At 33.7% G+C, this 26,713-nt stretch overlaps 1 protein-coding gene across 8 annotated transcripts in view; it reads left to right on the forward strand.

Moving 5' to 3' along the window:
* LOC148613139 (synaptotagmin-7-like) overlaps positions 1-26,713 on the forward strand; it is a 185,115-nt gene that overhangs the window by 18,074 nt on the left and 140,328 nt on the right. For 7 of the 8 annotated variants that reach the window (XM_088586319.1, XM_088586325.1, XM_088586326.1 and 4 more), the window contains one exon: positions 7,068-7,335. In XM_088586319.1, coding sequence (XP_088442445.1) covers positions 7,068-7,335 — 268 coding nt within the window. Of the gene's footprint in view, positions 1-1,691; positions 1,827-7,067; positions 7,336-26,713 lie in introns of those variants that run through there. The other variant, XM_088586321.1, reaches the window with a different exon arrangement.

The raw sequence follows: 26,713 nt of genomic DNA on the forward strand, positions 1-26,713 counted from the left end.
TGTATGATCACAATTTTATTTAACATCATATAATATTTGAAATTATGTTCATGCTGCAGTTTTCACAAGAATAAAAAACCACCAGTGCTATCAGCACTTTGATTTTAGATATTCATTTGATATTTGGTACGTTGCTGAACCACAACAGATTACAGATCAAGTTTGAACTTTGTACCAGTTCATGAATTTTTAGCTTAGTTATGTCCCTTGGTCTTAGAAAGTTAATGAAAAAAACTCGGTTGTCTGTACTTTTTCTTCATTCAGAAGTTATGTATGCAGTTTATATTCTAATATTTTCATCAACATGAGACTATTTATTGTCATGTTTTACTCTTAGAATGCTTGGCATGGCTCACATTTCCTGGCCTCTTCAATTATATGATGCAATCCTAAAATGAATAATTTCAGCTTGTTCTTTTTTTTTTTACAGAACTAGCCTTTTCTGTACATGAGGTAACCCTTGACTTATAAATTTGCTAGCATTTATATAGTTTGGGAACTTGGTAAGTCAGTCATAGTGCAGAAAAATACAATTTTGCTGGTTCCTTTTCCCCCTTATGTTCCTCATCAAATTAACACAAAGTAATTAGGCACTAATAATTAGTATGTTCACAGTAGTTGTTGATAAACCAGAGGTGGAAAGAAATTCCAAGATGGCCAATAGATAGTGGGGTTGTTGTTTGACATATTCACCAAAGCCTTGTGGAAAGAAATTCAAACAGATTGACCAAGTTGGCCTATAGATAGTCAGGTTGTTGTCTCTGACATATTCACCAAATCAGCTCTCCTTATATCTTGATTTGGCACAAAAAGGGCAAATAAGTGGATCAAGAATGTTACTTAGGCTAGAAGAAATGGGAAATGTATTGACCAATACAATTTACTGACAATCTGAGGCAGAAGATTGGGCAAACAGATTAGCTGATATGGTTTTCAGACAATATGAGGCAAAAAAACAGGCAAACAGATTTACAGAATTAATAGATAGATAATCTGGGCAAATAGATTTACAGAATTAATAGATAGATAATCTGGGCAAATAGATTTACAGAGATAAAAGACAAACAATTTGAGCAAACAGATTTACAGAGATAGTAGACAGACAATCTGGGCAAACAGATTTACAGAGATAGTAGACAGACAATCTGGGCAAACAAATTTACAGAGATAATAGACAGACAGTCTGGGCAAACAGATTTATGGAGATAGTAGACAGACAATCTGGACAAATAGATTTACAGAGATAGTAGACAGACAATCTGGGCAAACAGATTTACAGAGATAATATACAGACAGTCTGGGCAAACAGATTTATGGAGATAGTAGACAGACAATCTGGACAAATAGATTTACAGAGATAGTAGACAATAATAAAACTTCAGACTTCAAATGCAGACTTGCAGACAGACAGACAGACAGATAGACTCCACAAATTGTTAATTACCCTGTGGGCGTAATATTATTATCATCTAAAGAATTCTGTATGTCATGTAACCAGCTTCTCCTAATTAGCAGTGAAAAAGTCACATTTTACAATTATATATGAGATAATTGGGTAATAATCTGAAATTTCATTCTATAAAAAGTGTTTTATTACAAGTTTTAATGACTGAAGCAGACATTTTCTTGTGTATTGTATTCAAATGATACAGATTATGACCCATTTAAGTTCTCTTAATCATTTGACAGTTTTTATTTGTACTTTCTGAGGACTGTGTGTATTTGAATCTTCTGTTTCCTGGAGTGAGTTCTTAACTTCTTGGGGTTCAAAATAGCATGTAGTTGGATTGGATATCTAATTTTGGAGTGTTGCAAGTGCAAGTAATGTAAGTGTTTCAAACTAACAATTGACATTAAATAATACAGTAAAGGACCAATAACAGTGCAATAGAACTTTTAAATTGAAAACTAATCAGACCAACTTCTGTAATTTTACAGGTATTATATAAATTTTTGTGGATTGTAATCCATTTTTTATGAAATTTGATCTTTTTGACTTTTATGTTATTGTCATTGGTGTTTGTTTTTATTCAATTATTATACCCCCCCCCTGCAAAACAGAGTTTGGGAGTAAATAGGTTTCACCCTGTCTGTATGTCTGAACTATTTTTCTAAGCAGGTTGCAGCATTGTGTTGAAACTTTGTGGGATGCAATGTAACTACATGGGGATGTGCCTACTATCAGAAATTTATGTTTGGATAAAAATTGTAGAAATTACGGTTGTTGAACTAAGGCATTTTTCAGCAAAATTTTAGTCTAATGCATTGTCCATTCCTCCTCAACAACTTGCAAGATTGTAATGAAACTTAGTAGGGTGTTAGATTACCATGTTGTCAGGAATTAATGTTTTGGCAAAATTGTAGAAGTGATTGCAGTTTGAACTAAGGCATTTTTCAACAAAACTCGGTCTAATGCATTGTCCACTCCTCCTCATCAACTTGCAAGATTGCAATGAAACTTTATAATGGGGTGTTAGATTACCACATTGTCAGGAATCAATGTTTGGGCAAAAATTGGAGAAGTCATGGGATTTTTTTTAGCAGCTTGCAGCATTGTTTCATAAACTTAGTGAGATTTAATATCATCACACGGAGACATGCATACAGTCAGAATTTATGTCTCGATAAAAAATGTTGAAATGACAGCTGTTGAACTAAAACTTGGTCTAATGTGCATATTGTCAGGAATTTATGTTGAAAGTAAATTTGTAGTTATATGGTGTCATTGTGTTGTTAACAAAAATAAACCTTACTGATCGCGGTTTGGGGTTGGGTGTTATAGAAATGACAGCAAAATTGTGTGTCAAAAGTGCTTAGTTTACCCCCATAAAAATTATGCCCAATATAAATCATGTGTCCATATTGGTTCCCAGATGTGCAGGATTCAACAGGCTGCAGGGGGTATTAGTTCCGTTAGTGGCAATGTCTATTTTATGATGACTTGAGAAAAACTTGAAGCATTAGTTCCAGGGACGTGTTTGAGTGTCCTAAAGACTTCGGAGGTTTTTGCCACCCCCTTTGAAAATTTGGGGTTAAAAGTGGGAAAATATTGTTGTAATTAGAATTGATGGAAATGATTAATTGGGTATTGTCTATCTTATTTGTCAGTGTGCTCATTTTATACCTCTTTTTTTTTCAGAGATTTTTTTTTCAAAGAATAGACTTATCAGGCAAAACAAGTTTTTAGGGTGTATGGGTATCACACCATCCGTCTGTTTTTCCATCTTTCCATCCTTCACATTTCTTCCTAAACTGCTTGTATATTTAACTTTATTTGAAGCAGGGTAGTCTCTTTGTGATGTCTATAGTCTCTAATTGTCTTTGAGTTATAGGCTACAAAATAAGGCCAGTTGATGCCCCAAAAATCACCATTTTATAGTACAGTTGGTATTAAGTTCACTTGGACATCATGCTCAACTATAGCAGTGCAATTATTTGGAGCTTATTATGTTGCATTTCATTGGACATAAGTGATGGCAACAGTAAAATTCAAGGCTCCATTGGGGCATTTGTCCAGAATATTTTGAATCACTTTTATATTTTGAATAATTGCAAATAGTTTAATTGTGGAACTAATTAAATAATTTATTGAAATACAAAACATAGCAAGTAAAATTTTAATCAGATTTGTAATTTAATATATCACAACAAAGCAGGAAAATGTGTCCTTTTTTAATGATTGTACTTGACTAATTTGCATTTTAATTATTAATTATTAGTAGATTTTTTATGTATTTATCAATCAGATTTCAGATATCTTGTATGTTTTTGTGGTAATAATTCAGAGGCCAAGGGGTCTAAAAGGTAACTTTTGTATATTCAACTTGAGTAAATCTTACATGTATCTGATCATTCTCAAATTTAACTAATTGTTCAGAGGTCTGACCCCTCCCTCTTTGAAAAAATAGTCATCAAAAAGGGGGGGGGGAAATAGGTGATTTTATTAAAATTAATGGAAATAGTTTATCGTTTAACTGATAATGATGATTCTTTGAGATATGTGAATCAAAGTCAAAGTCTTTGATAGCACTCGTATAGCGGAACTTATTTTAACTTTAACTGAATTTGAAATTTTACACAAAATGGTATCCAAACCAGTTGTTTTGTCTATAATATATTACAAGTCCCTATTTTTATTTGAGGAAGCGAGTTCAACATGTTTTGGTTGTATCATGATGCACTTGGCAAAGCTGATCTCTATTGGCTGATAATAACTCAAAAATGCTTCAGAATATTCTATTCAAATTTTGTGTATTGTTTATAATGACTCTCAATATAAATGCATTTCCAATTTTAAATTTTGGAGTTATAGAACTTATTCGTTATGAAAACCAATATCATGTCTGGGTCTGAACATTTCTATCATAAATTTGTTTGCACATAAATATACAGCATAGACTTCAAATTACCTAGATATGAACTTATATAGCACATACTGCTGGAAAAATATTAAGTTGATCATGCTAAAAACAGAGGAAAAATTTTCTCCAATAATTGGAGTTACTAATCTCCAATAATGAAAATGAACACTGTGGTGAGTAAGTACTCCTGAGTGTGGTAGACAGTCAGTTTAGTCAAGGAACCAGCCATTAGACCAGTCAATGAAGGCTAAGTAAGTACTCCTGAGTGTGGTAGACAGTCAGTTTAGGAAGTAGTCAAGGAACCAGCCATTAGACCAGTCAATGAAGGCTAAGTAAGTACTCCTGAGTGTGGTAGACAGTCAGTTTAGTCAAGGAACCAGCCATTAGACCAGTCAATGAAGGCTAAGTAAGTACTCCTGAGTGTGGTAGACAGTCAGTTTAGGCAAGGAACCAGCCATTAGACCAGTCAATGAAGGCTAAGTAAGTACTCCTGAGTGTGGTAGATAGTCAGTTTAGTCAAGGAACCAGCCATTAGACCAGTCAATGAAGGCTAAGTAAGTACTCCTGAGTGTGGTAGACAGTCAGTTTAGGCAAGGAACCAGCCATTAGACCAGTCAATGAAGGCTAAGTAAGTACTCCTGAGTGTGGTAGACAGTCAGTTTAGTCAAGGAACCAGCCATTAGACCAGTCAATGAAGGCTAAGTAAGTACTCCTGAGTGTGGTAGACAGTCAGTTTAGGAAGTAGTCAAGGAACCAGCCATTAGACCAGTCAATGAAGGCTAAGTAAGTACTCCTGAGTGTGGTAGACAGTCAGTTTAGTCAAGGAACCAGCCATTAGACCAGTCAATGAAGGCTAAGTAAGTACTCCTGAGTGTGGTAGACAGTCAGTTTAGGAAGTAGTCAAGGAACCAGCCATTAGACCAGTCAATGAAGGCTAAGTAAGTACTCCTGAGTGTGGTAGACAGTCAGTTTAGTCAAGGAACCAGCCATTAGACCAGTCAATGAAGGCTAAGTAAGTACTCCTGAGTGTGGTAGACAGTCAGTTTAGTCAAGGAACCAGCCATTAGACCAGTCAATGAAGGCTAAGTAAGTACTCCTGAGTGTGGTAGACAGTCAGTTTAGGCAAGGAACCAGCCATTAGACCAGTCAATGAAGGCTAAGTAAGTACTCCTGAGTGTGGTAGACAGTCAGTTTAGTCAAGGAACCAGCCATTAGACCAGTCCATGAAGGCTAAGTAAGTACTCCTGAGTGTGGTAGACAGTCAGTTTAGTCAAGGAACCAGCCATTAGACCAGTCAATGAAGGCTAAGTAAGTACTCCTGAGTGTGGTAGACAGTCAGTTTAGGCAAGGAACCAGCCATTAGACCAGTCAATGAAGGCTAAGTAAGTACTCCTGAGTGTGGTAGACAGTCAGTTTAGTCAAGGAACCAGCCATTAGACCAGTCAATGAAGGCTAAGTAAGTACTCCTGAGTGTGGTAGACAGTCAGTTTAGGAAGTAGTCAAGGAACCAGCCATTAGACCAGTCAATGAAGGCATTTTTTGTAACTGTTTTCTGGGGGTTTTAATATGATTTTAATGGTTTGCTTGATGTTGCCATAAAATTAGTTGCTACAAATGACTTTCACAATTCCAAACTTAGCATTTTATGGCATTCAGCTTGTTCATTTCAATTCTTTATTCGAAGTCTTCATCAGAAATGTATACAAGAATTAATGCAAGTTTTATGTAGATCTGACTTAAAACATGATGCTTCATTTATTCCTTCATACTTATCAATATAATCAGGGTTGACAAGGCTAAATGACTAAAGTATTATTCAAGCAGAAATTCGGGAAATTTTCCTTTTCTCTTGGGAAAAATCGTGCATAATTTCACGCCTACATTTTGTATTAAATTAATATCGTAATGGAATTAAAGGCTGCAAAATTTTGGCTTGTATAAGAATTGACATGCCATCATTGGCATCTTTTCAAGAATTTCGATGATTGATTTAATATACATTGTTATTAATGGCAGCCAGTTCTTGTTTCCTCATTAGATGTTGTGAATTTAAGGTATTTTTCAACTTACTTATTTCGAAAGATAAAAGGTTTCTTTTCGCATTGAGTTTTTGACAAGAATGTAAAAAAAAGAATGGATTTTTAATTTTCTTACCAAATGGATTTCTCTTTGAATTTTGTTCTATTAAACCGTTTCACATGCTTCACTTGTCATTTTTATCTGTAATTAGACGCTCCTGTAGTTATGAAAAATTTCAAGATTGAAACACAGCAAGGTTTCTGTCTTTCTGTAGTTATTGACGAAAAAAAGACATTGGATATTGACATTTGATTTAATCTTGGAGAGTCAGAAAATTTCCAGCAATGTATAATTCATATTGTCAAACCAATCAGAATAAATCGAGCCATCTAAGGCAAAGAAATAAATGATGTTAAAAAATCTAACCAACTGTTCTGCAGTGCTGCAAGGAATGAATTCCTTTGTTAAAAAGCTACAATGACAATGGTATAAGAAAAGGCTACATGCAAATCTAACTTCATGCTTAAATATCAAAAGTCATAAATAGATACTCAATGAGTTATGAATGAAAAGATATTAAAAAGAGCATTAATTTAAAAATTGTTTTTGAATTCATTTTATTGATTACTATACTTCCTCTTACCAAAAGCAAACTAGGCTCTAACTTCAGTAATTATTTTTTTTCAGCTATGGATGATAGTACCCAGATTTTGTTGGCAGTTGTCAGCTCCATTGGTGCAGTATTTGCACTGATCCTCGGTGCATTTGTATGCCTATACTGTTGGAGGAGAGGCAGAGATGATGAAAATGACTCCGAACAAGTTGACAAACTGGTTGAAAAATACACACCACAGGAAGCAGACACTAGACAGCTTGGAAAGAGGTCATGGGAAGACAAAGGGGCAAATGTTGGGTTTCAATCAGGCTCACCTATGTTCAGGAAGAAGACCATCAAGTAAGATATACATTTATTGACTGGGTATGAAGACACTTACCCTATTGGCACACCTGGTTTCATATTTTGGAATTATTAAAATTATTAAATGTCATGTTTTTAATTTGAAAGGAAAAAAGTCCATGTAAAGTTATATGGATCTAAGGAAATAAACAAATGAAAATCTTATTAACTGTATTTAACAACCACCTGTCTGACTAGGAATTTTGTTATTAACCAGAATCTTAGCTATATACACTGTGTCACCAACTTTTGTTCTGAAGTCTTGAGAAAAGTCTCTTTTTCATAGCAAGATCTCAGAAATGAATTTTGGTTATGATGAAAGTGACAGCACTAGAAAAGTCACTGCTGTATGGGTCTTCTGTTCCTGAACGGGTCTCAAGATCAGAGCTGCAGATATGATAGTCAAACTTATAACAATTTGCAAATACAACTGGTTCTGTCAGTAATCTTAAAAGGAAAGCTTAATCCTTTCCAGGATTTTATTATGATGACTTGCCAGAGTAGCCAAGGAGACTTACTGTCCAATCTGTTTTCAATAAATAGCTACTGAGTCAGCATCTTGACTTTTATAAAGATATCTCAGGAAAATGCTTGAAGATTTCGACACCTTTATTAAAAAGGGCAAAGCAATGTGAAAATATGGATGGTAGATTTCCCATGCTCTTTAAATACAATGAAAAAAAAATCTTTTTTTTAAATTTATGTAAGAAATCTTTTCTATTTTAGTGAAAATATTGTAAGTTAAAAAGAAAACTGTTTTAACTTGTCTTTAATCTTACCTTTAAAAGGTTGAGGCCATTTTTTTTGTCATGCAATCAACTACTGTTTAGCTATTATATAATGTAAAAGTGCACTCATACAAAATATCACTTTGAAGTAATTAGCCTGATCATGCGTTGCTTGAACGACTGGTTGAATGGAATTCTGAGCTTCAATTAAACATGAATTATTGCTGATATTTTCATTTTAAGTACTGCTACATAATTGAAAAGAAATACAACAATAAAAATCAATTGAAACTAGGCCAAAATGAAACTAGGCCAAAATGAAACTAGGCCAAAATGAAACTTTAATAGGGGTAGAATTAATATAGTTTATCCATCTGGTCAAGTGAGCAAGTTTTTGCTAGCTAACCCAAAATGAGCCCTTGTGATATTGTTGTACAGAAAAAAAAAACATCCAAAATTAGGTGACACAGCGATCTCAAGAGCTCTGAACTGTTACTTATTCTTGTAATATGTTGATCATCCTAAATAAGGGTGCCCAGTTGGCAAGATCTGTTTAACTCGCACTTGCATATCATGAAATATGCTTGCCGCAGGCCAGTAGGAGAAGGCTTCATTCAACCCTTGCTTGAAGCACAGGCCAGTAGGAGAAGGCTTCATTCAACCCTTGCTTGAAGTGCAGGCCAGTAGGAGAGGGCTTCATTCAACCCTTGCTTGAAGCACAGGCCAGTAGGAGAGGGCTTCATTCAACCCTTGCTTAAAGCGCAGGCCAGTAGGAGAGGGCTTCATTCAACCCTTGCTTGCAGCAGGCCAGTAGGAATGGGCTTCATTCAACCCTTGCTTGAAGCACAGGCCAGTAGGAGAAGGCTTCATTCAACCCTTGCTTGAAGCACAGGCCAGTAGGAGAGGGCTTCATTCAACTCTTGCTTGAAGCGCAGGCCAGTAGGAGATAGCTTCATTCAACCCTTGCTTAAAGCGCAGGCCAGTAGGAGAGGGCTTCATTCAACCCTTGCTTGCAGTAGGCCAGTAGGAGTGGGCTTCATTCAACCCTTGCTGGAAGGAAGAAGAATTGTACAGTTTTGCTTAAAGTTTGGTCTCCACAAGTTCATAAAACACTGATGTAAGAAGATTTCAAAGGTACTTGGGGTCCAGATGTTTTTTTTTTGTTAAAGAGAAAAAATAGTAAATCATGTGTTATTATAGCAGGTATTGCATTGATACTATTTATATTAGGTTTTCTGAAGAAAGAGGTTGACTGGAATGAACAGAAAGCCTCATATGGATAGTATAAATGCTATATTTACTGTACTAGTATATGTAACAACACATGATTTTTTAATTTTTTTCTCTTCATCCAAAAAAAAAAAAAATCTCTACCCAAAGTTATGTGTGGAGGATTTCAGAACATGTCAAGATTACCCCCAGACTTGGTTTAGATAAGTAATTAATTTGAACAATATTTTTTATTGAAGCACATTTATGCATCTTGTTGCTTCCCTTTCCTGCATCCAATTTTTTCTTGAAAGTAAATTAGATTTGATCGATCTATAAGGTAGTTTATGTCAATTTCATCTTATTCAATAATGGAGCTAAAATAAATCTTACAGACCCTGAAGTATTTCTGTTTTGTTGGGAAGGGACTGGAATTTTACAATACCTTACATAGAATCTGTATCTAAACCAAGCCATAATATTTCATTTATAAATTAAATTAACTCCTTGGCAAAATTAATCTTTCTGAAAGACCTTTGCCTTTTGTGAGAATGTTAATCAGTTACTCAGTGAATTGGAGTAGATGACCTTATGTAAATTAATCTACTCAATCTTTAAAGGATTGGTTTCAAATTCAATTTTACAGCCATTCAAATGAACTTTGTTGAACAAACTTTTACAGTTAAAATTTTGATGTTCATGTGATTGAGTTGGTCTTCTCTTGATTAAGTGACTATCACCTGATAAAATACCTGAGTAATATCAATAAACATTTAAGAAGTGTAGAATTATAGTTTTTATCAGATATATATTCCATACATGTGATAAAGTGGTTCCTTCAAAACTGGAGATTTGGAATTTTTCACATTTTTAAGACCTGTAGTTGAAATTATAGAAAATGTGAAAAAAAGATAGAAAATTATAACTGACATTTTGAATCAAGAATGGTATTTTTGAAGTTTGTGAACACATGTAGCTCTACAAAATTTAGACTGTTAAATTGATAGTAATTAACAAACTAATTGTGCAGTAGAAATTAATCTATAAAAAATATTGGCTGTCCACAACCCGAACTAATCATTAGAATGTTTATATTCAGCATTTTAGATCAATCTCATATAAGCATCTAAGTAACTTGGACTGATATCATTCTGTTTCAAATGAAAGTTGATAAGCCTTTGATACGAACATACCCCTGATTTCAAGAGTTATGTCTCTTACTCTAGGTCTACCCCCTTTTAAATTGGGATAATTTGGGTTAGGGTTATTTCCACTTTTTTTCTGCCAAAATATGCATGTTTTATTTTGGTGCATTCAGAATGATAAGTGTTTTATTTTGGAAATAAACAAATAATCCTTTCGTATCTTATCCAAAAGAACAAATTTGGCTCATCTGACTGTTTTTTTATTACTCAATAAAAGAGCAATCATAACCACAAAACAGTTCTCACACAGTCCACACCCACCAGTACACCGTTATATATACTAGCTGTCTTAGTTTTTCACAAGTATTGTATTTTAAGCTTTTTTTTCATTTTGAAGAAACTCTGCCAAATAATCCAAAACAAAAATACCACAAAAATATCCCAATTTATGGTAATCAATAAGTCAGTTTGAACTTTAAACTTTGAAGTTTGAAATTACAAATGAATAATTACCATGAAAGAATTAATATGCCTTTGACAGTTTATATTCATGCATGCTTTTTTATTGTATAAAAGTTTTTTTCAAACATGCATTCTCTTTATGGAGAGAAAATACAAAAGAAAAACACAGATACAAGAAGCAAACAATGTGACATCATAATTTTGTTATTTACAACTGATGAAGTTTGTGATTTTGATATAAATAGCAAATCCATGTTGATATTGCTTTTCCAATGTTACTTTATTAGGGTAATAGCACTTACAGTGTTTTGCATTATTTATTATACACTAATGCCCATATTCTATGCTGAATATTTAAAAAGTTAATGGAGATATTCTCATATTTTATGCAGAATTTTTAATGTTAATTGAGTAATGCTCATGACGCCTGTAGCCAGAATTTTTTTTAATGGGAGGGGAGGGATGGGTGTTATATAGATGAAATTTTTCAGACCTTAAAATTGCTAAGCCAATTTAAAGCTGGTTTTTAACACCTTTCTGCTAGAAAGGGTGGAGCACCTTGTACACCACCCCCTGTAACCCCCTGCCTCTAATTTTTAAGATTTTGATCACATGTACGTGATACCAGTCTAAATCAGACCTTTTTCTGATTTTATAATTTGTTTGATCTTAAGACCAAGGTAAAGGAACTTTAGTGTCTGGTTTAGGCAGGATTTCAGATCTTTTATGACCAAGGTAAAGGAACTTTAGTGTCTGGTTTAGGCAGGGTTTCAGATCTTTTATGACCAAGGTAAAGGACCGTTAGTGTCTGGTTTAGGCAAGGTTCCAGTGAAGACAGGTTTCATTGTACATGCTCTCTACTATAGTTTTTGTTGTGTTTCACTCAGGTGCTACTTATTTCAAGGTATGTTTGAGATAAACTGTCTAGAAATATAGAACCATGGAAAAAAATTGATTTATTCCCCTTTGTCTGTAATTGTAGTATCTGAATTTTTTTTCTTTTTAAAGCCAGTTTCTGTTTTAATGAAACTAATTGTTGTCAACTGTAAGATCAGGAGACTTAAAAAACATCTTTTTTTTTTATTTAACCTCTTATTACAGTTATGTTGTTTTTCAACTGTTCATGAAGTTCATGAAGTTATGCATACACAATAGAAATTCGACTTGATATTTTTGTGGTTCTCATCTCTGATTTTTATACTATCATTTAATTTTGGTATACAACTATCTGTTACATTTTAACTTGAGAATGCCATGATCAGTTTAACATCACACAATTGTTAGTTATGGTGATCTGAAATTCTGTATGTTACGTTTTAATGAATATCCATACTTTGGTTGCATAACTTTAAATTCTTCAAACCTTTTATAGCCTTTTTTACATTAGGTCTATATTATTTTTGGGTGAAAATGTGTTTTTTTCATTTCTGAGTAATATCTAACTGTATTACATATGGTATAACAGTATTCTTTGTTCATTGGTTATTATGATCACATGATGCAAAGGGTATTCCATGTACATGAAGCCTTGTTTCTATTTTTAAATATATTGACACTATGTTTCTATTTACATGTATATTGACGCTATACTTCTAAATTAGGTCCGGATGTAAACTGTTCCCTTCCATAACTACTCTTAGCCAATCATGGCGGAAGCGCAGCAGAAGAATATATGAATATATAAATTAAGGACTCAGTCATTATGTTATATATGGACCTGTTAGATTATAAAATGTATTGACTTCGTTAAAAGTCAATAATTGATAAACATCACTGTTATTTACTTTTTAATATAAATCTATTTTTTTGTTCATGATTTGTTATATTTGTACAGTTTGTTCCCAGGTGGGATGGGTGTACAGTCTGCTCCCAGGTGGGAAGGGTGTACAGTCTGCTCCCAGGTGGGAAGGGTGTATAGTTTGCTTCCAAATTGGGATGGGTATACAGTATGATCCTAGGGGATGGGGAGGATGTACAGTTTGCCCAAGTTGGATGGGTTTACAGTTTGCTCCCAGGTGGGATGGGTGTACAGTTTGCTCCCATGTGGAATGGGTGTACAGTTTGTATAGCTGTCATAATGAGGAAGATTTGCTGGTTCGGAGACCTGCGAGAACAAATATCATGTTCTTGATACTTGGAGTACAAATTTCATTTTGACTTTTAAGGTTAAAGATATCTTTTACCTTAAGAAGCCAGTAGATTAGGCTGAAACTATGAATAAGTTTGTTTGCCATAGCCCGTCCAACATGTTAAAACCTCCCTGATTGACTTATTTTTCCCCTGTTTTTGATAATTATTTTTCCCATCATTTTAAAAGCTGTTTTGATCTTATTGATATGTGCTAACAACAACAAAATATTAGTAATTGTAATATTATTGTATTACACATTTTGAAAATTAAAATTCTCATTTGGAATGAATTTTGAGAAACAACTTGTGTTATGTCAAACACAGAAATACTTTTGTATGGCCTGACATTTAAGTTTCCTTATTCAGTTTTAGGTTGTTGTGGTCTTAAATATGTATAACAAAAGGCAAAAAACTCCATTACTAAAAATATCTAAAACATTTAATAACATGCAATGAGTTGTAAATGTACTTGAGAATTGTTTTGTAGAAAGTTGGAATAGAGTTATTTCCCTTCTATGATATTGTGAAGTTCAAGTCATTAAATATGGTTTTTAGTAGCAAAAAATTGTGTCTTGATGGAATGTTGATTAAGGATATATTGATGAATTTAGAAAATAAACATGTATAGAAATTGATTGTGTGGAAACTTCTCATTAAGAATAATCTTGTAAAATTTTATCACTTGAGTGCTTAATCATAGTTCTGACAAAAAATGTTTTTACATAATGCAAGTTTTATTGATAGAAACATTAAAATATCATTTGATTAAAAGCCATGGAGGATTGTGGGTTGGAAACTGTTGTAACTAACAAATATTCCAAACTAGGAAATTGATTAACATTTAATACAGTGTACCTGCAAAGTGTGGAACCAACTTGATATCAGTGACCACATACTGGCCCTATAATTATCATTTCTTTAAAAATATTGCATGTTTGTTGTATTTTCAATTTTTGCATTGCTTTTGTTTTTATTTATTTTTATGTTAATCTCATAATCCTTAATTTTCTTAGAAAGACAGAAAATTTTTAAGCACTTAGACATGAAAAGGGTTGGCTATAGATTATGGTCAACTACTCATAAGACATGTAAAGGGTTGGCTATAGATAATGGTCAACTACTCATAAGGCATGTAAAAGGGCTTGCTATAGATAATGGTCAACTACTCATAAGACATGTAAAGGGGTGGCTATAGATAGTGGTCAACAACTCATAAGACATGTACAGGGCTGGCTATAGATAATGGTCAACTACTCATAAGACATGAAAAGGGTTGGCTATAGGGAGTGGTCAACTACTCATAAGACATGTAAAGGGTTGGCTATAGATAGTGGTCAACAACTCATAAGACATGTACAGGGCTGGCTATAGATAATGGTCAACTACTCATAAGACATGTAAAGGGTTGGCTATAGATAATGGTCAACTACTCATAAGACATGTAAAGGGTTGGCTATAGATAATGGTCAACTACTCATAAGACATGTAAAGGGTTGGCTATAGATTATGGTCAACTACTCATAAGACATGTAAAGGGTTGGCTATAGATAATGGTCAACTACTCATAAGACATGTAAAGGGTTGGCTATAGATAGTGGTCAACGACTCATAAGGCATGTAAAGGGTTGGCTATAGATAATGGTCAAACTACTCATAAGACATGTACAGGGCTGGCTATAGGGAGTGGTCAACTACTCATAAGACATGTAAAGGGGTGGCTATAGATAGTGGTCAATGACTCATAAGGCATGTAAAGGGCTGGCTATAGATAGTGGTAAACTACTCATAAGACATGTACAGGGCTGGATATAGATAGTTGTCAACTACTCAGAAGACATGTAAAGGGGTGGCTATAGATAGTGGTCAACGACTCATAAGGCATGTAAAGGGCTGGCTATAGGGAGTGGTCAACTACTCATAAGACATGTAAAGGGTTGGCTATAGATAATGGTCAAACTACTCATAAGACATGTAAAGGGTTGGCTATAGACAGTGGTCAATGACTAATAAGACATTTTAATAAATTAAAAAAAAATATGCTAATAGAATTCTACTTCATTAACAAAACATTATTAATGTTACTTTAGGAATTATTAAATTGTGGATTTTCCAACTCTACCATACAAACAAATGGGATATTTCCTTTTTGTTGGGAATCAAATTTTGTGATTTACCATACCCATAAAAACCATGAAAATTTGTACTTCACAATCAATGATACTTTCACAGTAGTGCAAGTTTGCCAGTTCAAAAAGTGAGAATTTGAAAGCCTGTAACAAACTTCATATTTGCAGCCACAATATTGATACATTTGTAGATCCTTAGGTTTGTTATCATTACAAAACTATATCATTTAGATTAACTTTTATGATTCTTTAGAAATAATATATTGATATCAATTACTGAGTTCTCGTGGATTTACATCCATACAGCAAAGCCTCCTTGTCTGAGTCCTTGTATCATTGTCTGGTTCGCTGTATCATTGTTGTGTTTGTGGTATTGTCTCTCTGGCTTTAATTTCAGTTTTTCTCTTGAATTCTCCTGACATCTAATGTATATACTAGATTATGTTTAGGTCAAGTATATAAAATTGTTATAATCTAAAGTAGAAATGATACAAGAGGTATATTTATCCTGCAAAAAACCTTCTACTATACAAATAAAGGGTGTTGAATAACACAGTTTTATTCCTCCACTGCATAACATAGTCTCAAGATTACCTTTTCAGTAATGAGCAATGGAAGAAAGAAATCAGGTAACACGTTTAACGATGCCCATGCTGACTGCCACACTCAAAAGATTGCTAAAAATATAAACAAATTTGTACAAATTTTGCATGTTTAATTTATGAAATGTAGTTGCAGGATGAAAAAAAAATTATTTATCTATTTATTTATCTATTTATTTGTACTCACTTAGAAACAGATTAGCTCTGGTAACCCTCTCAATCTGACTTCCTAAAGCTTGTCAAATAAATTGGATATTTTCTGGCAATATACATGTATTGTATATTTATGCAAATGTAATCAAGAAATTTTAAGAAAGTTCTTTCAGCCTCAGATTCAATCTCTAAAAAGAGACTTTTTGTACATGGTCTGTGAAGAATAACAGAGACATATGATTCCTGAAGGAGATAAGCTGACCCATAGCCAGAAGTTTTTAAAAGGTGGAGTTGGTATTTGGACATTATTCTCCTGGCTTAAAGAATAACAGAGACATATGATTCCTGAAGGAGATAAGCTGACCCATAGCCAGAAACTTTTAAAGGTGGAGTTGGTATTTGGACATTATTCTCCTGGCTTCATTATTGTTATTATGTTCTTACCAGTTTTTAATTATATCCCTCTCTAATATTGCAATCACCTTGTCTGTCCTTCAGTCCATCTATCCATCTGTCTGTTACACTTTTTTTTAACAGATTTCTCAGCTTCTATTGGTGGGAAAGCTTAGATTTTTTATATATTGCTTTCTGATGATGACTTGTACTGTGTCTCCCCTTTTCAGTTTTGTGGCTCTTCTATTTACTGTTTACAGATCACCTCAGTGTCTCCCTTTCCAAGGTTAGTTGGGGGTGTTCATAGCATAATGTAGCATGCAATCTCTTGTTCCTTTTGCTTCCAAGAGAATGGTACAGAAAGCCATTAATTTAGAGTAATTAAAGTTATACTAAAAGGTTGTAGTACTTAGATTGGAAGCTGGTGTCAATAACAATTTTGATTGCCTGTTTTTTGATGGATGTATAGTGGTTTATTGGTAATATCCATCTTCTGCTTAACATTTTAGGGATTTTGATGAAATTTTGTAGGAAGATTAGACATCATATATACTAATGTGCATGTAGAGAGATAGTTATTATCTAGTTTACTTGCAAGGTAGTTCATGTTTTAATGGAACATTTTATTAGTGAGCTTGTTCACATATTAGTGGAAAAATTGACAAGAACTTTTTTGTACTGATTGGAATTATAATGTCTGAACATGATGCTGACACGGACCATGTCTGACTTGAAAGACTAATGTTTGATGATACCAATTAATACAGAATTTCTTGACACACTCTAAAACCTGGCTTGCCTTGGCAAAATTAGCTGGGACAAAGTATCATTAAGAATAGTATTAAGAACTAAAGGTTAAAACTCTCATGTATCTTGAGGGCAAAGCAGACTTTCAATTTTTTTTTATCCTGGATAAGGCGAGATCAAAAATATGCCAAGGCCTGGCAATAGGAGTTAGGCAACACCAAATGCTCAGCCCATTCTAGATTGGGTTAGGCCGATAATGAGGTCAAATCAATCCAGACTATGCCAGATATTAGTGTATGCCAATTTTCTTTCTATGGTATTGAAATCATTCATTATGATACAGGAAGTTATATAACTATAGAATATCATTGGTATTATTACATGTAATCAGATGTTTTGTATAATATAAATCCTTTATCTGATATCTTGTTAATTTCCCAGTGTAACAGATAGGGAAAATTTCTGCTTCTTTCTATAGAAAAATCATATTACCGATAATCAACAGAACGCTGTATGGGGATTTCTATTACATGTATATGTACATTGAAAGGGTGATGCCTTTTCTACCTTACAATGGATCATATGTGGAAGGGGGCATAGAAATATTGGTGTCTGTATGTCTGTCTGTGTGTCTGTCCATGTCTGCATCAAGTCACGTGTAGACACAACTCTTCAGAAATTTATGGATTATGCTCAAATTTTGTAGGGTTGTTAGTCACCATCTGAAGTTGATCATATTGCACCACGACTTTGATTTGACAAATTTTTCAGGCGTTATAGGACTTTTGAACTTCAATTAGTGGCAGCAGGAGATGTAACACTAACACCAGCAGCAGGAGATGTAACACTAACACTAGCAGCAGGAGATGTAACACTAACACTATATATATGATTTACTTGTTATTGTCTTGAGATATTTGTGTATTAATATTGATAATTTTTAAGAAGATTTTATGCTGGTTATTTAGATGACTTCCCTTATTTTGTGAACAAATTTATACTACTTAAATAAAGAGCTCCATTTTTCTGGCAGGTATGACATCAATAACAATGAAAGATGAAAGGTTTTAACTTTTTATATGATAAGTATGAAATCATGATATTGATTTCAACTTTTACTGTTCCTTCTTATGATAACCACTAATTAACAAGTACCTATTTGTATCCATACCTATCATTAGTTGTGACATAGGTCACATGTAATTTGCAGTTACAAGAACGAAGAGCATGAAAGAAAACAAATTCACAACTCGGTTGATTCGAAAAGTATTGCTTAGGGCAAGCTCTGAACAGGATCTGACATTAGAAATTCACTATAGATGCTACAGCCAGTCCTCTCAGAAATGCTTTCCGATTTTCAAACGATGTATGATTTGAATAAAGCCCGAGAATATTGAAAGGCCTGTCTGCTGCTGTGTTGAGCATGTGCTTAAGGTATCATTACACAATATCCCAGGTTGATGCTACCCTAACCTATTAGTCACTGAACTTCATTTGAAATATATATCATAGGTAATTTATAACAAATAAGAACTTTAGCATCTCTCATTCCTCCATATTTTTAAAAGAAAATTAAGATATTGATATTTTTTCTATAATTCCCATTACATTTTTAAAGATCATCCCTGACAGTTATCTTAGAGACTTCTTAAAATATATGTTCATAACTTTACCTTTTAAAGTTTCATTTAAAAAAAAAATAATAAGAAAATAAAGTTTTCACACCTCATCAAACACTACTTACTCATTCTTACTTGTGTATGACTTTGTAACATAGACATTATATGTCTTAAAACTGCAAAAATATTGGGATTTTATTCTAATTTGGGTTGTAGAATCTTAGCTTTCAATTTAGGGTTTTAGATTTGGGGTTTTCATGGTAGTGTAAGGAAATAAACGTAAAAAGATGTTAGGGTTGAATAGTGTAATGAGTGCCATGCAATCAAATGTGCCACTTATGATATTATATGGTACTTGATTCATATAATTATCACATGATAACTTACATATGATAGTTATATAATAATCACCTGATAACTTACATATGATAGCTACATGACAATCACATGATACATGTATGATAGTTATATAATTATCACATTATAACTTACACATGATAGTTACATGATTATCACATGATAACATACACATGAAAGTTGTATGATTATCATATGATTCTCATATGTTAATTTTAATTTTGAAACATATAATGACTATATGTTCATGAAAAAGTATAATATTATCATAAAATAATCTTGTGATTATTATATGCAAACTAAAACATATTGTTGTTATATTTTCAATTCATACGATAATCATATGTTGGTAACAATATGTTTCACGTGTGTGGCACTTTTTGCTGAGTAGGCCATTGTCTGCATATTCAATGGAATTACAGTTAGGAAACCATATTATCAGCCATTATATACAGACATACATACATGAAGCTTCTATACTCATTCTGCTGGTTGGGCATAAGTTGAAAGAAACTAATCTATTGATCTGATTTGTCTAAGGAACTGTACAATTCTATAATGGCCTAGTAATAATTGGTTATTGCTAGCTTTCTCTAAAATGTCCTTTGTAGAACAAGACAAATAAATGGTAGTTAGTCGTATCTGGGTGGAATTTATCGTCAATTATGTCTGGGAAAACAGGAATTACCATGAATCGTCATGGGAAATGTTCGTTTACATTATAGATATATTCTGTGCAACAAGGTTGAAGATAAAAATAGATATCTTGTGTTTTAACAAATATTTTATAATCCTTGCTCTTATTTCTCTATTACACTCTGTTTCTGACTAGTCTTCATAATATTTCATCCTCAATTCCTGTGACCCATCAAAATTGATAGCATGACCCAGTTAAATTTGGTCTAATTTTTAGCTACCATTGGGGTGACTATTACCCAGCCCCAAACAAGTTTAATATGAAATGTGTGTGCCGCGGTGAAACATTTCTACTTCAGTATATGAACATGGAATCAGGTGAAAAAAACTTTTTTTTACTTAAAACTTGTTTCATATTTCTTTAACTTAGAGATGAAAGACTTAAACTTTGATCATGTAATGGTTTTACACAAGAAATTGAATTCATCAATTATTTAGCAGTTTGTAGCATTCTTAACAACATGAAGATTTTTTTGGTCTTTGAAATAAATTGATAAGGCAATATCTTTAAGATCACACAACACACCAGTAATGTGAATTTCATGTTGATTCTAATGTCTTCAAATCAGGAATGTAATATATGATAAAACTACACTGGGTAGCTTCAAAGGAAATGAAATTCTGAAATCATATATTCACGATGAAATGTATACATAAAGGCCAGACTGATTGTTTGATGTTATTCACTTGTTCAAAAACCACAGAGATTGGGATTTTAGTTTTCATGGGATCTTGGAATCATGTGTTCAAAAATCAAAGGGATAGGGATTTTAGTTCCTACATATTTTTGTAGTATTTTGGAGTCATGTTGTATAACTAAAGGGATAGGGATTTTAGTTCCTGTATACTTTTGTAGTATTTTGGAGTGATGTTGTATAATGAAAGGGATAGGAATTTTAGTTCCTGTATATTTTTGTAGTATTTTGGAGTCATGTGTTCTAAAACCAAAGGGATTGGGATTTTATTTCCTTTTTTTGTATTTTTGTTGGATTTTGGAATAATGTGTTCCAAAAACTAAAGAGATAGGGATTTTTAATCCCTGTTGCTTTATTTTTCTGACATCATTAATTCTCAAGATTTTGATTGGTTTAACCATAGAGGTTAAAAAATTGTCAGGCATAAGTATTTTACAGGTTTTTTTTGGGCCAGGGCCTGTTTGAGAGGGATAGTGCATTTTGTTTTAAATATATTCAGGTCTGGTAAGGTGTAGGTTAATACAATAATTCTCAAGCTTCATGCAGGAAAGAAACTTTAAAAAAACTGTAACTTGTCTTTCCTAAGAAGGAAAAAGTACTATTGATGCTTTATAAATTAAAAATTTGTTTGATAATCTAGCATTATCAAACTTTTAAAAGGCTTCCAATCTGTCCAGGATGAAATCCTAAGTATTCACTTGATTTAGCCTGATGCAAAAAACTGGACGAAATCTTGCATTTTGATTGATTTTTCAGGTAAGGTGACATGAATGTTTTATGAAGTGATAAAAGCTGTATTCTCTGAAAAACAGATATATCAATAATATACCGAGTACTGTTCAAATGAGATTTTGATGAATCGTGGCCTGATTGCCTCCTTCCGCCATTTTAGATTTATTATAAGACTATGTTTTTGCAGCCATTTGAGTGTCATAGAAAATACAACAATGAACAGCATTAGCATTAAAAGCTTCTAGTGTTAATGGTATTACAGTTGATTGAAATCTTCATGCAATTTTCAGAGTACTGAAAATAGACTTAAAAGTTAGGTTGGTTCTTTCCAGGTCAGGAGGACATTCTGAGAGTACTGAAAATAGACTTAAAAGTTAGGTTGGTTCTTTCCGGGTCAGGAGGACATTCTGAGAGTACTGAAAATAGACTTAAAAGTTAGGTTGGTTCTTTCCAGGTCAGGAGGACATTCTGAGAGTACTGAAATTTTATATAACTTTTCCAGTTGTGTTGACACAACTTCTGTTTTTGTATGTAGTACAAATGTAATACAGGTGTCTGTCCATCCTTCCATTACACAAGGGGGAACCCATCTTTTTATTTGTAACTCCTATACCACCAATAAGAATTGAAATTTTCACAGAATCTTTATTACATATTCCCATTGTGCATGTCCTATTTTAAATTCAAATCAATATGGAGGTCAAAAAGTGCATATTATTAAATAGGAGAGTTGGTATATCAAGTTAGTGAGCATTGCTCACAGTTTTTAGCTCACCTGGCCATAGGCTCCTCTGACACTACTTGAACACTTGGAACCAAACTTAGTAAGAATGTTCCTTGGGGTATCCTTCATAGAACTTTTGTGGAGATTTTTGTTCTGTCAAAAAACAAGGCCACAGTTACTAAAAATAGAACATAGGGGTCAGACTGTAGTTTTCGCATATATCTCCAAAACCATTAGATTTAGCCAAATTCTGACAGGCTAAAAGTGTTTAGCATGATAAGATCTATCTGTGGTAAAATTTTTGTTTTAATCTGTTGAGCCAAGTTGGAGTTGTTGCCCTTTTTCAACGTTTTTTTTACTATTTTCAATGTCATTTCTTTCAGAAATCTTCTCTTCTGACACACTGACCAGTTGAAACCAAACTTAATATGGTTGTTCCTTGGGGTATCCTGCATAGGCCTGATGTGGGGATTTTTGATCCGTCAAAAAACATGACCGCCATTACTAAAAATAGAACATAGGGGTCATCAGTACTTTTTCGCATATATCTCCAAAACTGTTCGGTTAAGCTAAATTCTGAGACGGATAAAAGTGTTTAGCATGATGAGATCTGTCAGCGGTCAAATTTTCATCTTAATCCATGAAGCCATGTTGAAGTTATTGCCTTTTTTCAACGTTTTTTGTTTTTTTTAATGTTATTTCTTTCAAAAATCTTCTCCTCTGACACGACCTTACCAATTGGAACCAAACTTGATATGAATGTTTCTTGTGGTATCCTGCACAGAACTAATGTGGGGATTATTGATTCATCGAAAAACATGGCTGCCATTACTGAAAATAAAAGATAGGGGTCAGACAGTAGTTGTTTGCATATATCTCCAAAACTGTTAGGTTTAGCTAAATTCTGATATAGGATAAAAGTGTCCAGCATGATGAGATCTATCTGTGATTAGATTTTCATTTTAATCCATTAAGCTATGTTGGAGTTATTGTCCTTTTTCAATGTTTTTTGTTATTTTTGATGTTATTTCTTTCAAAAATAACCTCTACCACTACTTTAATAATTGAAACCAAACTTGGTGTGAATGTTTCTAGGGGTATCCTGCATAGAACTGATGTGGGGATTTTTGATCTGTGGGAAAACATGGCCGCCGTTCCTAAACAAAGAAGATAGAGGTCAGACAGTAGTTTTTCGAATATATTTCCAAAACCGTTAGGTTTAGCCAAATTCTTTCAATAGCTGAAATGATCCTTATTTTTTAGGATTACAAAAGTCTTCAGGCATTAAAGTTGTCAGATGACTCGTTATAAGAGTTATTGCCCTTGAAAGGGGAAAAATGACATTTTTTTTTTTAAAGTTTTCAGCCAATATTTTGAAAACTATGATAGATAGAAAGAAACTTTCAGTTGCTGAAATGATCCTTATGATAAGTCTTACCAAAGTCTTCTTGAGTCAAAATTGTTGGACAACTTCTTGTTTAATTTATTGCCCTTGAATTAGAGAAATCAACCATGTGAACAATTCAGGCTCTTGAGGAATCTTGTTACTGTTTTCAGCCAATATTTAGAAAACTATGATAGATAGAATGAAACTTTCAGTTGCTGAAATGATCTGTATGATAAGGCCTACAAAAGATTGTGGGGATCAAAGTTTTGGGATGAATCCTTGTTAGAGTTATTGCCCTTGAAAGGCAAAAAGTTATGTATTTTTGAAAGGACAATTTAACCAGGTGATTGATTCAGGCTCCTGGGAGCCTTTTGTTTTCGTTTTGATAGTTATTTTCACTACCTTGAATTGAAAAACATAAAAAATGACTTCTTGATATGTATTTAAGTGATTATACAATTCCTTGTAAGAATAAGGCAATTCTGCTAAGTTTTAGACATACAAGTATAGTAATTAAACCTTGTCGATTGGTTTACTTTAAACCCAGCATCTTATTCAGGGGCAGATTACTCTGTCAAAGTTAATAATTTTAAACATTCTAGGAAAGATATTTTATTGATTGTTTAAAATTTTTTTGCAGTTATTTGCCCATGCGTTGTTCATTTACAGTGCATTTCATGGAATGATTGCTTGTTATTTAAAAAAAAAATATAAATATATGCCACATCTGTTTATTACCCCCCCATTCCCCCTCCCCCATAGTAACCAATGATGTAAATTGCATTATTATTACTCAGAGACTAGATGCAAAAAAGACTCTTTGGTTCTAAGATAAATATTCATCTACCTTAGTACATTAGGTTTAACTGCTTTAGGTAAGATGCCCTGATGTTTGTATTGGTTGGTTCAGTATGTTAACAGACTGTTTAACTGCATTAGGTAAGATGTTCTGATGTTTGTATTGGTTGGTTCAGTGTGTTAACAGACTGTTTAGCTGCTTTAGGTAAGATGCCCAGATGTTTGTATTGGTTGGTTCAGTGTGTTAACAGACTGTTTAACTGCTTTAGGTAAGATGTTCTGATGTTTGTATTGTTTAGTTCAGTGTGTTAACAGACTGTTTAGCTGCTTTAGGTATGATGCCCTGATGTTTGTATTGGTTGGTTCAGTATGTTAACAGACTGTTTAACTGCTTTAGGTATGATGCCCTGATGTTTGTATTGGTTGGTTCAGTATGTTAACAGACTGTTTAACTGCATTAGGTAAGATGTTCTGATGTTTGTATTGGTTGGTTCAGTGTGTTAACAGACTGTTTAGCTGCTTTAGGTAAGATGCCCAGATGTTTGTATTGGTTGGTTCAGTGTGTTAACAGACTGTTTAACTGCTTTAGGTAAGATGTTCTGATGTTTGTATTGTTTAGTTCAGTGTGTCAACAGACTGTTTAGCTGCTTTAGGTAAGATGCCCAGATGTTTGTATTGGTTGGTTCAGTATGTTAACAGACTGTTTAAGTGCTTTAGGTATGATGCCCTGATGTTTGTATTGGTTGGTTCAGTGTGTTAACAGACTATTTAAGTGCTTTAGGTAAGATGCTCTGATGTTTGTATTGGTTGGTTCAGTGTGTTAACAGACTGTTTAACTGCTTTAGGTAAGATGTTCTGATGTTTGTATTGGTTGGTTCATTGTGTTAACAGACTGTTAACTGCTTTAGGTAAGATGCCCTCATGTTTGTATTGTTTGGTTCAGTGTGTTAACAGACTGTTTAACTGCTTTAGGTAAGATGTTCTGATGTTTGTATTGGTTGGTTCAGTATGTTAACAGACTGTTAACTGCTTTAGGTAAGATGCTCTGATGTTTGTATTGGTTGGTTCAGTGTGTTAACAGACTGTTTAACTGCATTAGGTAAGATGTTTTGATGTTTGTATTGGTTGGTTCAGTGTGTTAACAGACTGTTTAACTGCTTTAGGTAAGATGCCCAGATGTTTGTATTGGTAGGTTCAGTGTGTTAAAAGACTTTTTAACTGCTTGAGGTAAGATGCCCAGATGTTTGTATTGGTTGGTTCAGTATGTTAACAGACTGTTTAACTGCTTTAGGTAAGATGTTCTGATGTTTGTATTGGTTGGTTCAGTGTGTTAACAGACTGTTTAACTGCTTTAGGTAAGATGCCCTGATGTTTGTATTGTTTAGTTCAGTGTGTTAACATACTGTTTAACTGCTTTAGGTAAGATGTTCTGATGTTTGTATTGGTTGGTTCAGTGTGTTAAAAGACTGGTAACTGCTTTAGGTAAGATGTTCTGATGTTTGTATTGGTTGGTTCAGTGTGTTAAAAGACTTAACTGCTTTAGGTAAGATGTTCTGATGTTTGTATTGTTTGGTTCAGTGTGTTAACAGACTGTTTAGCTGCTTTAGGTAAGATGCCCAGATGTTTGTATTGGTTGGTTCAGTGTGTTAACAGACTGTTTAGCTGCTTTAGGTAAGATGCCCAGATGTTTGTATTTGTTGGTTCAGTGTGTTAACAGACTGTTTAACTGCTTTAGGTAAGATGTTCTGATGTTTGTATTGTTTGGTTCAGTGTGTTAACAGACTGTTTAGCTGCTTTAGGTAAGATGCCCAGATGTTTGTATTGGTTGGTTCAGTGTGTTAACAGACTGTTTAACTGCTTTAGGTAAGATGTTCTGATGTTTGTATTGTTTGGTTCAGTGTGTTAACAGACTGTTTAACTGCTTTAGGTAAGATGTTCTGATGTTTGTATTGGTTGGTTCAGTGTGTTAACAGACTGTTTAACTGCTTTAGGTAAGATGTTCTGATGTTTGTATTGTTTGGTTCAGTGTGTTAACAGACTGTTTAACTGCTTTAGGTAAGATGTTCTGATGTTTGTATTGGTTGGTTCATTGTGTTAACAGACTGTTTAACTGCTTGAGGTATGATGCCCTGATGTTTGTATTGGTTGGTTCAGTGTGTTAGCAGACTGTTTAACTGCTTGAGGTATGATGCCCTGATGTTTGTATTGGTTGGTTCATTGTGTTAACAGACTGTTTAACTGCTTGAGGTATGATGCCCTGATGTTTGTATTGGTTGGTTCAGTATGTTAACAGACTGTTTAACTGCATTAGGTAAGATGTTCTGATGTTTGTATTGGTTGGTTCAGTGTATCAATTGGCGTCATGAAAACTGATTTGTTCAATGTGTCATAGTTTTTCTTTCCTCTTTCGTCTACCCCGGACTTGACTATTTATGAGCAACTCTGCAGGTGTTTCTAGAAAAGCAGAGGAAGCTTATCCTACCACTGCACCTGGTCCATGCTTGCAGTTTTTAGTGGAGTCCGAGTTGCTCATTTGCTTTTGTTACTTTGTATGTATGATTTTAGTTACTTTATGTTCTTTGTTGTATATGTCTGTTTTCCATGTCTGGTCTTTGTCCTTGGATTACATTCTTTTGATTACCGCTAAAACATTGGTACCCTTGATTACTCTT

Source organism: Perna viridis, chromosome 6 (genome assembly GCF_037379345.1).
Source record: "Perna viridis isolate PV_CMFRI_1.1 ecotype Kerala chromosome 6, ASM3737934v1, whole genome shotgun sequence".
Taxonomy (NCBI): Eukaryota; Metazoa; Mollusca; class Bivalvia; order Mytilida; family Mytilidae; genus Perna; species Perna viridis.